Below are 13,909 nucleotides of genomic sequence, written 5' to 3'. Positions count from 1 at the left end.
TTTATTTTTGGCTGAGTTGGGTCTTTGTTGTTGTGCGTGGGCTTTCTTTGGGCGAGCGGGGGCTACTCTTCGTTGCGGTGCACGGGGCTTCTCCTTGCAGTGGCTTCTCTTGTTGCGGAGCATGGGCTCTAGGCGTGCGGGCTTCAGTAGTTGCAGCATGGGGGCTCAGTAGTTGCAGCATGCGGGCCCTAGAACAAGTGGGCTTCAGTAGTTGTGGCGCATGGGCTTAGCTGCTCCACAGCATGTGGGTTCTTCCCGAACCAGGGCTCGAACCCGTGTCCCCTGCATTGGCAGGCGGATTCTTAACCACTTCTCCACCAGGGAAGTCCCAACATTTAAAATTTTCACCACAGAAACACAAGTTACAAGGGCAAACTTTTCATAAGCTTACTATAAAGTTATTCAAATGTTTGCAAATAGTTATTGGGAAGGGCAAGTATCCAGTCTTTTAAGTTGATAAGTAAGTTCATTATTATAGTCTTTTCAGAATAAAAACATTCTCCTTTTCTTATAATAAAGCAGATGTATTGTGATACCAAAAATGAGGCTCAGTCTGAAATGTACTATGAGAGCCATTCTTCAAGATTGGTGTACATATAATGTCCCATTAAGTGGACATTAAAATGAAAAAATATAGCTGGAATTAAGAATGCAACATTGACTAACCTGACTCAATGTAACAATTTAAAAGGTAATCATGGATTATGATAAAGTTAAAGGAAACATGAGGCCAGGAACTCTGAATCACTGTACCAAAGAAAGGTAAAAAACAACAAAAAAACCCTAAACCTTAAACTTGGGACTGTGGTCATTTTTCTAATTTCACTTATGTGAAAAAATATTTTAATAATAAGCTACTGATATTCAAATGGTTTCAACTGTTAGCATACCACAACATATTAATTTAATATACATTTTAAATCTAAAAATTAGCAGTCAAAATTACTATCTTATTCAAAGGTAAAATCCTACTGAAATTTTCTTAGTTTTAAAAACCAGACAAATGCGTGATCTATTTTCAAAGATGAGTGCCCCAATTTAAGGAAAATAAAAATCTCTACATCACAACATGCATTTTCCCCTCTGCGTTGATGACAGTAAGTCCAAATACGTTTTTCAGAAAATAAGTATTTAGCCTGTCAAATTCTTTACAGTGTTTCAAAAAGTTATTGACTTAAAAATCCAAAGTTGTAAAGCCCTAAGAAATAGGGTTAATAATGGAAATGCCAAAGGGCTGCAGTTACAGAGGTGCTTCTTGGTGTGAGTACTATCCCAGTATATGTGTCTCCAGAGTGAGGAAGAACATGTGTCTACCACAGTAATCCCTCCCCCAGAGTAACTGCTGCATTTCAGGAGCAGGAAATTTTAATAAGCTTGTTTGCTCTCTCCAGCTCACAAACTTAAAAATCTAAATAATTTTTTCACAGCCTGAATGTTCCAAGAATGTTTTTTTCTGTTTTTCTTTACTCTTTATATATGTTCTACAGTGTTTCAATGTACCTTTTCTTTCTTTTTTACTTTCAAAAACTCATTATGTGGCTCTATACAAAGGGAACTGTCTTAAAGCCTATTACTAGCTTGTATCAGAAAGGTAAATACAAGTTCAACGTTTAAAAGTATTAGGAAGAAGTTTTCTGAGTATAGAACAATCAAGAAAAACAGTACCTTGCCTAAGTTAGCAATAAAATAAACACTCTAGGGCAAAGTGCTAAAATGTTGATCATATAACTAGTTTTTAAGGTTTCTATCATTTAGTTTATATTAGTTAGCTTCCAAAGGCATGTCAGTCCATCAAAGCTGGGCATCGAGATTTGTAAAGAAAACAATGAGAATTTCTTCAGTAGTTGTAATAGGCCTTGTAATCAGATCTCTACTAAGAGATCAAAATTGTACATAAAGAGACATGAAGATTTTTATTTTTGTTATTAAACATATCAACTTTTTTCTTGAAGTTAACTATGACATAAGTAGAAAATCTAGCTGGTTTGAAAGTAGTTTTTCTTTCACTAACTAAACCCCATTGTTTCTCTGCATGATATAACACTCAAAATATTTATTTTAAGGAAACCTCAGCATATGAACTTAAGGATTATAAACAATTTCTCATTAAAAATGCAAAGACAAGTGTTATTCAGGTGCTAGTTTATTTATCTTATTATTCAGAGATAATTTCATGATGACAGTTGTCAATAACCAGTTACAACACCAGGAAATTCACAGAACAAAATTTTACAGATAAATCGTTGCTTTTGAATTTAATTCTAAAAAAGTATGCTCTCCCATTTTCACATACCAAGCTGAGAGGCCATTTATACTACTATTTCTAGGCTAATTTTTGCTTCCTGCGAGAGGGAAGATGATTTACAATGAACTTTAAGTATCTAATTCATGTCCATCATTGTTGAAAAAGAGAAGGGAGCCGAGAAGGCCAGGAGTAGCAGAACAGAGGAAAATGCCACATGGATTTAGAAGTTGAGATCACTGACAGTAAAATATATGTTCTTTGGTTAGCAAAGCGAAAAGGGGGAAAGTACTGCATACGTGATAGATACACACTAGCTTTCTAAAGCAGGAGACAAGAATGTCAAGAGGGTATTCTTCCCCCACTGCCAGATGGAAGGGCTATTATTATAAATGAAAGGCAGCAGTAGTGGATGCCAGGCACTTTTGTTGTGTGCCAGATTCTGAAGTCCAGATGTGAGCAGGTTACCCCTGGGACAGGACAGGCTTCAGCTCCCGCAGCAGAAGAGAACCAATCACAGTTTTCTCAGTGTTTATGATAAGCTGGGCTGTAGAGCCTTCCTTCAGTTCCACCGTGACTAGCATCAATGACCCACTGTGCACAGTTTTAGCTGCAAACCTGGAAGAAAAAAAAGAAAAGAGAGAGACCTTTTATCATGAGGGGAAAAAAGGAGACAGCATACATTCAAATAGGTTTAAAATAACTCGTTTTTTTCTCAATAATTTATTACAGGTTCCCTACTGCCAAAAACCCAAAGCCAAGCATTCTTCTGAAAAATCAATAAACTGCCCAGCACCATGCTTACCACAAGCAGGTAATTTCAGTGTATCTTTGGAACAGAACAGAAAAAGGAGTTCTATTTTACTTACCAGTTTGAACAATAGATGCATGTGAATAATTCTCTATTACTACATATTTGGGAATCATTTATTCATTTGATATTTAACATTTCACTATGCATAGCGCCATTTAAAATAAACCACTCTTTTTATCTTTAAAACGTGTTAAGAAAAAGGTACCTTTCTCAAAGAGCTTGAAATTTTAATTCCTCATATCTGAAAATGATTATGCAAGACATTAGATAATTTTGTGTGCATTATAGAACTCTTCATAAGTTTCAATGAATTCAGACATGTTAAATATTCAACTTCAATCTCTAATGTTGATGACATGTAACAAAATCACGTGACAGCCAAATGCAACACCCCGCTCCCTCCGCTTGTATTTTTTTTAATCTTCAGAACATTAGATCTTCTTTCTGCTTTAGAATGTAAAAGAGGAAACTTGAGGTCTAAGCCTCCATTACTAAATTCCAAGACACGAAGAACCTACTAATTACATGAAATTAAAAGCAAAACTAGCCTTTTAAGCACTGCAATTGACTGCAAAGCCGTTGGAGGCACAATGAACTTCTGTCAATCCTGCTAATTCATTCTGCCTGCACAGTTGAGCCCCAGAGATGGGAAGAGGGCGGTCCCCTCCTAGGCCTCCATTTTCCACGTAGAGCATGTTCCACACTTTTGGGGGGGTCGTGGGGGGGGGGGACGGGGTTTGCTTGCAGGGATGACTGGAGAAAAACAAAGTTGCTGCGCATGAGCTTTTGAAAACACTAGCAAGTGTAGAGCAGGTCTGTGACCTGCTGCGACCCCGCTCTGCAGGGCCGATCCCCTTTCCCCTTTCTGGAGGACACGTGTCTGAATCTGAGCCATCTGCCTCAATCTGCGCAACATCTTCAGCCACAATGGCACCCAGTTAGCCCTGACAGCAGCTCACAATACATAAAAATCAGACTGCTGCGCTGACAGCGCGCTGTGGGCTATTCAAGAGCCAACCAACTGGTCAGTGTCTCATGTCTGACAATTAGCATGGGCCTTGCACAGAGCCCACGGCGTCCTCGGGGATCTGTTTAATTACCATCAACATAAAAGAGGGAGTTTATCAGGAGACACTCAGAAAAACTTCACTCCTGACTTAATTAAAATATTAGCCACTTAAGCAGGAAGCAGATTCTCTTTAAATGAAAAGTAATTTCTTTTTTGAGTTTTTAAAAAAAAAATGACATCAAAATCTCATAACATATGAGATTCTTTCTTTCTTTTTCTTTTTTTTTTTTGTGTGTGTGGGGACACCTAACAAGCCATTTTTGGCCTAAATAGAATCATGAAAATCAATTTTCCAACAATAATTAGAATAATGCATCAAAAGCAAGACAGATATGCTAATTTTACTAAGATGAAAATATTATCAACACTTTTAAGTCGTGCTTTAAAATGTTAGCTAATGGGTGGTAGAAAAAGTATGTTAGGAACCTTCGTAGACATTTATTTGTGTACTCTCTCCAAACATGCTGAAGACTTGTAAGGAATCCGATAGAGCAGTTTTTCCACCGAGAGAAGCAACTGTAAGTAGAGCCGGTTTAGGAACAGAAATCATGTCAGTGTTTTTAAAGAGGTTTTATAAAGCTCTGGACATATACACCCATCTGCTCTTTAGACATCCATACAAGAGATTAGGAACTGGGCAACTCAGCTGCCTCTTTGAGAGAACACAAGATCACCAGCCCTGAAATGACCTCTCTTTTCTATAACCCCTTGCAGGTTTCTGCATTTCTTTTGTCCAAATTTTCGAGGTTCCTCTGCGTCATAGGAGAACCCCGTTTCTGTATTTCTGTTAAACCATGTCACCAGATGATAGATACTAGGTGGCTCTATTGTCTCACCCATTTATGCAACTTTCCCCACAGATGTGGTCATCACCAAATCTTCATTCAACAAATATTTCAGCAGAGGTCCCTATTTCTGACAGGGTTATCATTATGTCAATGATAGTCTTTATTTACTTAACACTTGTGCCTTGGGAACACGGAGAAGAAGGCTGTGTCTGAAAAGGAATGCAAAAGTTCCTGTTGACTGTCAGGGTTGCACAGCCCCAAGGCACATTTTATCTCTTTTCTATTAAAACTTAGGGTTGATATTACAATAATATAAACTCAGCAGAGACAAATGTCAATTTTGATGTCAGTATGTTTACAGAGATTAAAACTAGTGTCTTGTACCTGTTTTAAAAATCCTAATACCACAAAATGCTCAATACTGGAAAGAATAGGGGCACATAAGAAAAGAGGCATTTGCTTACACTGCAGTGGAAACACGCTAAGCGAATCATCCTAGCAATAAAATCTGTTACCTGGTGTGAAAGCTACTGCCTTTTAACTAGGTCTGTATGTTCTAATGGGCACAAATGATAGAAGCAGTGTTTTAAAGCAGAAGACCAGAAGATCAGATGTTCTGACATTCTCATTTCACAGTTCAAAAAGGATGTATTTAATTGGAACACAGCATGATTACAATTGGTTTGTTTTGGTCCATGAAAGCAGAAGCCACCCCCTCCCCCCAAAATTTATTAATCATTTAACTCCCAAACAGGCTATGCTTTTACATACATTTAAAAGATAGTTATGGAAAGAGTACTAGTTAGTAAATAACAAATAGCTAGCTTTGGGATGTAAGAAACACTGATTATAAAGACAGCTTGGGTCAAATACCTGCATACTAAATTTAATGGCTGACATAAAAACCTTTGTACTTGGTCTCAAACTAAGATCACTCTGTGACATTTTTTTTTCCAGAAAACCTGTGAAGTTTTTGATCACTGTAATGATAATAGCAGCTATCATTTATTAAGTGCTGTGTGCACTGGGTACTAAATACTTCACTTGCATTATTTCATTTGATTCTGAGCCAGATCAATTTGTAGATGAGGAAACTGAGGCCCAAAGACGTTGAGAAACTCGCTCAGGGACACACAGCTAGTGAATGGTTCGAGCAGGAATTTGAGCCCAAGCTTTCTGATTCTAGATCACACACATTCTCTTAATACATGCAAAATGCCCTCTTAATATTTGTTTTTTAATCTGTCAACAGGTAAATTAAGGTTTTTCTTATTTACCTAATATGCATATAATCTATTATTGTTCCAGAAACTTTAAGAAGGAAGATTTTTCTCTTCAAAAGTTGTGTACCTGATTTGTAATATTCTGTAATTCAAAGCATCTTGACTTGATGCTTTGTCACAACACATTTTAAAGTTCTGCCTTTAAAGATTAAAAAAAATAAACAAACATTCCCCACCCCCACTCCTTCAAAAGAGACACCAGCAATGAAAAATACAAAACCTTGAATGGAGCTGTAATGTAGGGAGGGACGACTGGGAGACCAACCAACCTCGAACACCAGTAACACCACAAATGAGAACAAATAAGTGGATGGCAGTTAAAGATGTATTGCCTATGTACGATGGGCTCCATGTTATTAAAAGGATACCAGCTAGGTATTTTTCATAATTTTTCATTTTCATTCTACCACCAAGCACTCACTGTTTCTAATCACCAACTGAGAAGGTAAAACTGTTTGCATATATTTGTATCTCATCTTGTTAAATGTCTTTTTGTCTGTTATCTCTAGCAATTGACATTTAATCTTTGAAGTCCATAAGAATTCCTAAGATTTAAAGAAAAAGATGAAATAAGGTGGTTGCCAAACCTAAATCAAAGTATGTACTACTCTTCTAAAAAAGTTAATTTGTTTTAACTACTGACAAAATTATGAGAACAGGTCAAATAACGACAACGAATTTGAACAAATATATTATTTACGATGCACGGACTTACTCCTTCATGCACTTAAACCATACTTTTTTTTAGATTTGTAGGAAAATGCCTATGGACCTTAAAGGCTCTTTGTTGGAAGGAAAAGAATCCTACAACTCAATTGTTTTAATAACTGAAATGTTGATAGAACAACATGAATTTAAAAATATTTATCTGAGAGGCTGCATCAATCTCCAGGGTATTCACAAACATAAAACTTTTTTATGCAGAATCATATTTGCTACACTTAATGCAACAACTCAAAGACATGCTTTTTCTTCTCTTGGATAGTCTTCCTGGTTTCTGATTTTTCTATTCTGAGTTCAATTTTCTTGTGTTTTCTGTTCTACTGGTTACCAGGAGCTGTGACAATGGCCCACTCAGGCTAAAACTTTTTTTTTCCCACTCTATACATGAAGCCTTCAATTACTGTCTGCTGAAGCAGACAGAATCCTATTAGTAAGAAAGACGATCACAAGATGCAGTGCCCTGCCCTAGCTATATAAAAATAATTAGTCCAAAGTTGACAAATGTGTAATGAAGTTGCACGATGATTATACGTAAGAAATACTGGTTTGAATAAGCCTCCTAACATTGAATACCAAAGCATGTTGATTTGGAGTATTATTTTCCAAAGGATTTAAAATGATAAACCCTTATAATTTTGAGTTAATATAGCATAACATTTTTAAAAGGCAGAGAATTTGTAAGTTGTAAAAAAATCCCATTTTGTTGACTATAAAAATGTATTTTGAAGTTAAGCCCATTACACTATTGAATTAATATTGAGAAAAAATTTACATGTGATTCAAGTTTAGAGAATTTATCCAAAGCAATGTATTTTTCCCTATTATTTTTAAAAAAGCCAGCAATATTGTAGTGTTTTCCTTTAACATTCTGATGAGAATAGTTAAAACAAAAAATAAGCTACCATCAGAATTTAGGACTCTCTATTTTCTATTCTAATCTTTAGAATTGGTATAAAAAATGATTCCCCACACTGTCTTGTCAACGATGCATTCTCTTTATACAGGAAAGCTAAGAAAATCTAAGTGCACTTTCTCAAAGGAGATATGAAACATTCCAGTTATTCCAGAGCATTTTTGGTTTGTCTGTTTGGTGGGGGTGGGGTGGGATGGGACTTAACAGAAAACCAGAGAGTAAAACAAATAAATTCTTACCCCATTCTCTTTGATTCCTTATAAAATTGTCAACCCAGAAGGAAAATCATCAAGAATACCTTTCTTTCATTTTTACGTGAAAATGTTTATATATTCCTATATGTAAAATTGTTGCATTGTAGAATATTCACAAACAGTGGAATTAAATAAAATTTAAATACACAATGTTTTAAAGCAAAAATCAACTGCAGTTTGGTTATTTCTGAAATATCCAAATACGCCGCCTTTCCTGTAAAAATTAACTGAGGTCCACATTTGCTTTTCAATGAATTGCTGCTCACAGAGCCTGCAGAGATCAAAGCAGTCAGATAAAAAAGCAGTGCTGCCCTCTAGTGGACAACCACCAACGTGAGAAAAACTGATCACGAAACAGGTTCCACAAATCTTAGTCCTGGTTTGAGATGCCAATTTGTTTTTTGCCTGTTTATTTGTTTGTTTGTTTTTTGGCTGTGCCACGTGGCTTGTGGGGATCTTAGTTCCCTGACCAGGGATTGAACCCCGGGCCCTCTGCAGTGAAAGTGGCAAGTCTTAACCACTGGACCACTGGAAATTCTCTCCAATTTGTCATATTATAGAAAAGACTGAAGCCTAGCATCTTTATATTAACAACTGTTTGTACAAACTTTTGTTTTAAGACAGGTGAAGTATGGTGACTATAGTATCAGGCTTATAAAATTAGGGCACTAAGCCATCAAATGTCATTCTTGTCCATTATGGCCCTTCAAAATTACCCAGTATTTAAATATTCCATAGTTATCAGGGGAAAAGAAATAAAACAACTAGCAAACAAAAACAATAACCCAAAGGTTGATCAACCTAAGAACCAAAAAAAGGAAAATATCAAAGACCCTCACCAAGAAGTAACTATGTCATTCATGTTTGTAACCCCAGCAGCAACAAAATCTGTCACAAAGGTCTTCAAAAAATATTGAATGAAGGGGTTACACAATATAGATATTTTAGGATAGAAACAATGGTATATACCAGTATTTCCCCTATTAATAACCATAAACATGTATACAACAGTGATTCACTGGATGAGTTTAAGGACTAGAAATAAGTTGTTCTTTACAACTACTGTAAGTAAAAAAAATTTTACTTTAATCCTAAAACAATAAACTGTCTTTAGGTGTGTTGATAAATTAAAAAGTTGGCTACTAGGTTGCCATGGATTCACAGTTCCATTCACAACACCAGATTTTTCTAATAGTTAAGGACCTAAGTAACAACAGTAAAACGACATTTATTCTATAAGGATTGTAATTATTCACAGGTTGTATATGTTCAAAATATGCAAATTAAAAAAGTGACAGGGTAAACAAAATCCAAACCACAGATTACGATATACAGGGGGAAAAAAAGAATGTAAGTACTAAATACAAGTTAGTGAAAGCTGTCCTAAGGTCTTACTGAATAAGCTAAGAACTAAAATAGAATCGTGGCAGAGACATGGTTTTCTATTTTCACTCAAATATCACCCCTTATAAGGTCAATTTGTTGTTCACAAAAGGGAAAAATGAGTAGGTTGTATGACAACTGTTTTTAACAATACTACTGTATATGAATGTCAGAATTCCTGAAACTGGGCTAAAATGTAAAATGTTGAGACTGCTGAAAGACAAACTTTTACTTATGGTCTAAGACTGTTTCATAGCTACCACTGTAATGTGCTACTCTAGCTAATAACAACAGACTTTCTTGGCTGGAACACACTGGATAAAAAGAAGAAAAACCTAAATCAAACATCTGTCTACTGATGTTCCTTAATGACTGATCTATAAAAAAGAAACATAAACACAGAAAAATATATTTTAAAATATGCCATGTGGCTAGCATTAACTATGAACTTTTGGAACATTTATCTGCAACCACTTGGAATACTGGGTCCTGTCCCAGCAGTCCTGAATCTGAGTTTTTGGGTGTGGGTCCCAGGAATCTGAGTTTTACACAAACTCCCACATGGTTCTTTTATACAGAACAATGTTAGAGATTTTGAAGGTATAGATTTTTTGGCTTTCTGCATTTTGGTCATTTTTATACATTAGTTTATCAGAGGACAAGCAATGTAATTAAAGCAAATGCACCTCAGTTTCTACACTATGGAATACGAATCTCCTTCATAAACACTTACTTAATTTCTTTCTTGGAAGGACACAGGAAATTTTTTCTGGCCCGGGATAAACCTAGGATTTCCAATGCTAGTCTTTCTAACCTCCCCTAAAACACATAACATCTTCACCTTTTAACTTTTCAGTCTATTCATATACTGGTTTACTGTTGTTCATTCTGCCCTTCGTATATACTCTATTAGTATTGTTTTAAATAATGTGCTTTAAGACTTTCACAGTGTCTCACATTCTTATATGAGTATCTAACATAGGACATGAAGATGTTCGGCTATATATTTAATAAATGCTTTTTATGATTTTTTTGATTTTGACTTCTCTGTTACCCCTTATCATGTGGTAACTGTAATTTGGAAAACAGCAGATTGGCACAATGACCATAACTCTGTAGATCTCAATAAGATGGTTTCGTTCTCAAAGAGCAGCTTTTTCAACCAGTAAGTACATACCACAGAAAGGAAGGTAAAATTAAGTCTTTCAATAGTATACTGGTTGGCTTTCTGATTCTATGGCTCATTTAGAAAATCAAAACTAAATGTCACATAATCTGAAAGTAGTTCTACTTCCTCAACTGATCTTTGAAACCGGTTAACTATGCTGAAAATGCTCCTGGTTTTTGAATTGAATTCTGTAAAACTTGTGCTCCTTTAATTGACTTTTTCTTAATGGAGGTATTTGCTGCTAATGTGTTAGGAACCATTTTCTCTTACGTGTTCAATTAAAATTTCTACTTTATACTATTACACACTTCTGCATATTAATGAAGATTCACTTTTTCTTAGCTAATTCTTATGTTAAATACTTTTTAACTTGGTATTTAATGTAAAAAATATTCAAATTGTAAAGAGTAGTAGGAATAAATTATCCTAAAACTAGACAATGGGAACTTAATTCATTGATTGGTCAGAAAGAATATTCTAATGCTAATTAAAAAGTCCTCTCAGAAATGAAAGATCCTGAAAAATTAAATAGAACATAGGTAGGCCAGCCAAGAATAATTTATTGTACTGAAAATTTTAATTTCTTAAAATACTAATGGTCAAAATGCTTTTCAAGCTTATTGTTTTTTATTAAAAATGATTACCATTAATAAATACAATAATGGTTTTGGTCCTATTTTTCATAAACTCAAAAAAGCAACTACCACAGAAGAATAGAGAAGTCATTCAAAAATCTCATAGAGATTTCAATTTTATTACTAACAATTAAATAATATAAAGGCTTAGATATATAAACTCATTCATCCCACAGGGTAATACCCCACTGAACACTGTCAAAAACATTAATACAATTCAATAAAGTGGTAAACTGTTAATTTTTGTTATTATAAACAGTAATTGCTATTTCATTTTAAATGAAATTAAGAAAGCCATTGGTACAGACTGTACTAACAACTGTTTATTTCAGTTTTAACTTACTGAGCGTAAAAGAATGGCAAAAAATGTTACATTTGTGGGATAGTAGTTTTTGTCAATACCTGTATGAAAACTATAAATAACTCTAGGTGTTTATTGGAAGCCTTCTAAAATTTAAAACATTATTATAGTCATACCTTACTATAAAAAAAGCAAATGTTAAAACATTTTCAATAAGTACCATGAGACTTGTGAGGCAAGTTAAGATAGCACAACCTATTTAGAATTATATATAGGCATTTTATTCACTTTTGGCTCTGTAGTAACTTGGGCTCCTCCACCAAGTTACAGAGCCAAATACCAGGCCACTGTGATAAGGCTGGACTGGAAAAGTGTCAACACATTGCAGAAGTGTATGAGGACCATGGCCATTAAGTGTAAGTGCAAACTCTGCACTCCAAAGCCAGATAGAAATGGTTCCTAGTTGTGTGTCTCCCCTGCACTGGTATGGATAATTGAGAATTGACTGTAACTTAATCCTGTTAAGTTCTAAACCACCAAGACAAGTTATAGACAAACTTTATGCTTTAATAAGAATTATACAACTGTGCTAAGTGTCTTTCTTAGTCTGTTTCCCAATAGGAAAATGGCTTTCATATTAGTTGGCTTTGAGAAGGTAATCTGGCTATTTTCTTCTAAGAAACAAAAACCTAGAACACTGTCATTGCTTTCAGAAAAGTTAAAAACCCGCATACAAAGCAAAACAAAAACTTAATTAGAAGTTCCAACATAAACAAGGGTTACCCTATGTTGTTTTGTCTACTACAGAGGAACGTATTAAAATAAGACTGAAGTATTGCTGGATACTGTATGTGTCAGGTAAAATTTCATACAGCATAAGCTAAAAGTTACAGTTGATGTACAATATTTTGGTGTTTTAGTAATTTCAATAATTCAAAGGATCCATACATAAAACAGAACAACTTCTGCTGAAGAAAATCACTCAGGAAAGTGAAAAAAAAGTATTTAAAGCAGAAAACAAAACAAGGAAGACTTAGAACCAAAAATTTTTACTAAAAGCCTTCTTTTTGTTCATTTTTTCCCCTATTGAACAACACTAACTGACAGATAAGGTGTATTTGCATTGCGGTACCAATATGATGACCTTATATCCATTTTATTATTTTATCACCACCCTATGTGAGACAGATAAGGCTTATCGTAAATTAAGAAATGGAAGCATCTTGAGCAACTTACTTAAGGACCTCCTCTTCACAAAAAAAAGAAAAAAAAAAGGCACAAGGTAAATTTGATTTTTGACTAGTACATGCAGTTTTCATTCTGTCATGATTAGTACATGAAGTTAGGCAACTCTGTAATGGCAGATCAAGACTTGAACTCAGCTCTTCTGATGTCAAGTCCAATGTTCTTCCATAGATAATAGAATTTCATTTCAATCACCTTCGTTTCCCTGCCATCAATTTCCAAACAGATGAGGAACTTAAAGCCCATAAGGAGAAGTTATAAAGCCCAATAATGGCAGAACTGAGTCTAAAAAAATCCAGATCACCCACAGAACTCTTTATATGGGGCCTCTCTTGCCCCTGTATTAATTTAAAAATACATTTTTAAAGGGTTGAAGGCGTTCTCTTTGATTTTCAATTTATTTCCTAAATGTAATGGTGGAAGTATGCCATTGGCAGTAGAATGGCAGAGGAATTAAAGATAGTTTGCAATGAATTCCTTTAAACTCACAGAGGACTAAGTAACAACTGCATGTTTATTTAAGGAGTAATTATTTTACTTTCATTTCAAGCCACTAGCATTCATAAGAATACAAAGAAGGCACATACTAATCACATTTTCTGCTACCTTTAAGGACAAATAACTTGCACCTCATGTTTTAGATGGTGGTGGTGAAGATATTTCCTGGCCTAAGAAACAGAAGCTGCATTTGGCCCCATGTTGGTTGTCTAGCAGCTCCTTATTACTGGAAGCAGCCTTAGGGAATTGCTGTCAGAAGGAAATCTATACCCAAACTTCCCCCTTTTCAAGTAAAAAAGTCCAAATCCATTGCTTTATAAAACAGTTCTTCCTGGAATTCACTGAATCTGGTGAAATAAGAAATTCTCAGCCATATCTCACACAAGGTACCTTTACAAATCACCAAGCTACTATAAAATGCAGGTATACTATCTGTATCTTTCAGGAAAGCCCATATCCGTGTACTAAGGATTGTATGAAATAGGGAAGAGGGCCTTAATCCAAACCAATCAATCAAATGTATCATCATAAAAAAGGAGGGGCACATATGTTTAGGGGTTATTATTTTCAAGGAAAATTATATATTTATACAT

The 13,909-nt window shown here is 35.0% G+C and overlaps 1 protein-coding gene and 1 long non-coding RNA gene across 2 annotated transcripts in view; one reads left to right on the top strand and one right to left on the bottom strand.

Moving 5' to 3' along the window:
- Positions 1 to 13,909, top strand: part of LOC309658639 — a 485,138-nt gene that overhangs the window by 454,361 nt on the left and 16,868 nt on the right. The gene's annotated exons all lie outside the window — the stretch shown is intronic.
- The window catches only part of AP3B1 (adaptor related protein complex 3 subunit beta 1), a 271,201-nt gene continuing 259,417 nt past the window's right edge, over positions 2,126 to 13,909 (bottom strand). The window contains exon 27 of the mRNA XM_082457114.1: positions 2,126 to 2,860. Within this exon, the coding sequence (XP_082313240.1) occupies positions 2,707 to 2,860 (154 nt within the window). The 3' untranslated portion in view covers positions 2,126 to 2,706. The remainder of the gene's footprint in view (positions 2,861 to 13,909) is intronic.

Source organism: Balaenoptera physalus, assembly GCF_965194825.1.
Source record: "Balaenoptera physalus genome assembly, chromosome: 3".
Classification (NCBI taxonomy): domain Eukaryota; kingdom Metazoa; phylum Chordata; class Mammalia; order Artiodactyla; family Balaenopteridae; genus Balaenoptera; species Balaenoptera physalus.
The sequence above is the reverse complement of the archived record's forward strand: the minus strand, read 5'-3'. Positions and strand labels throughout refer to the sequence as shown.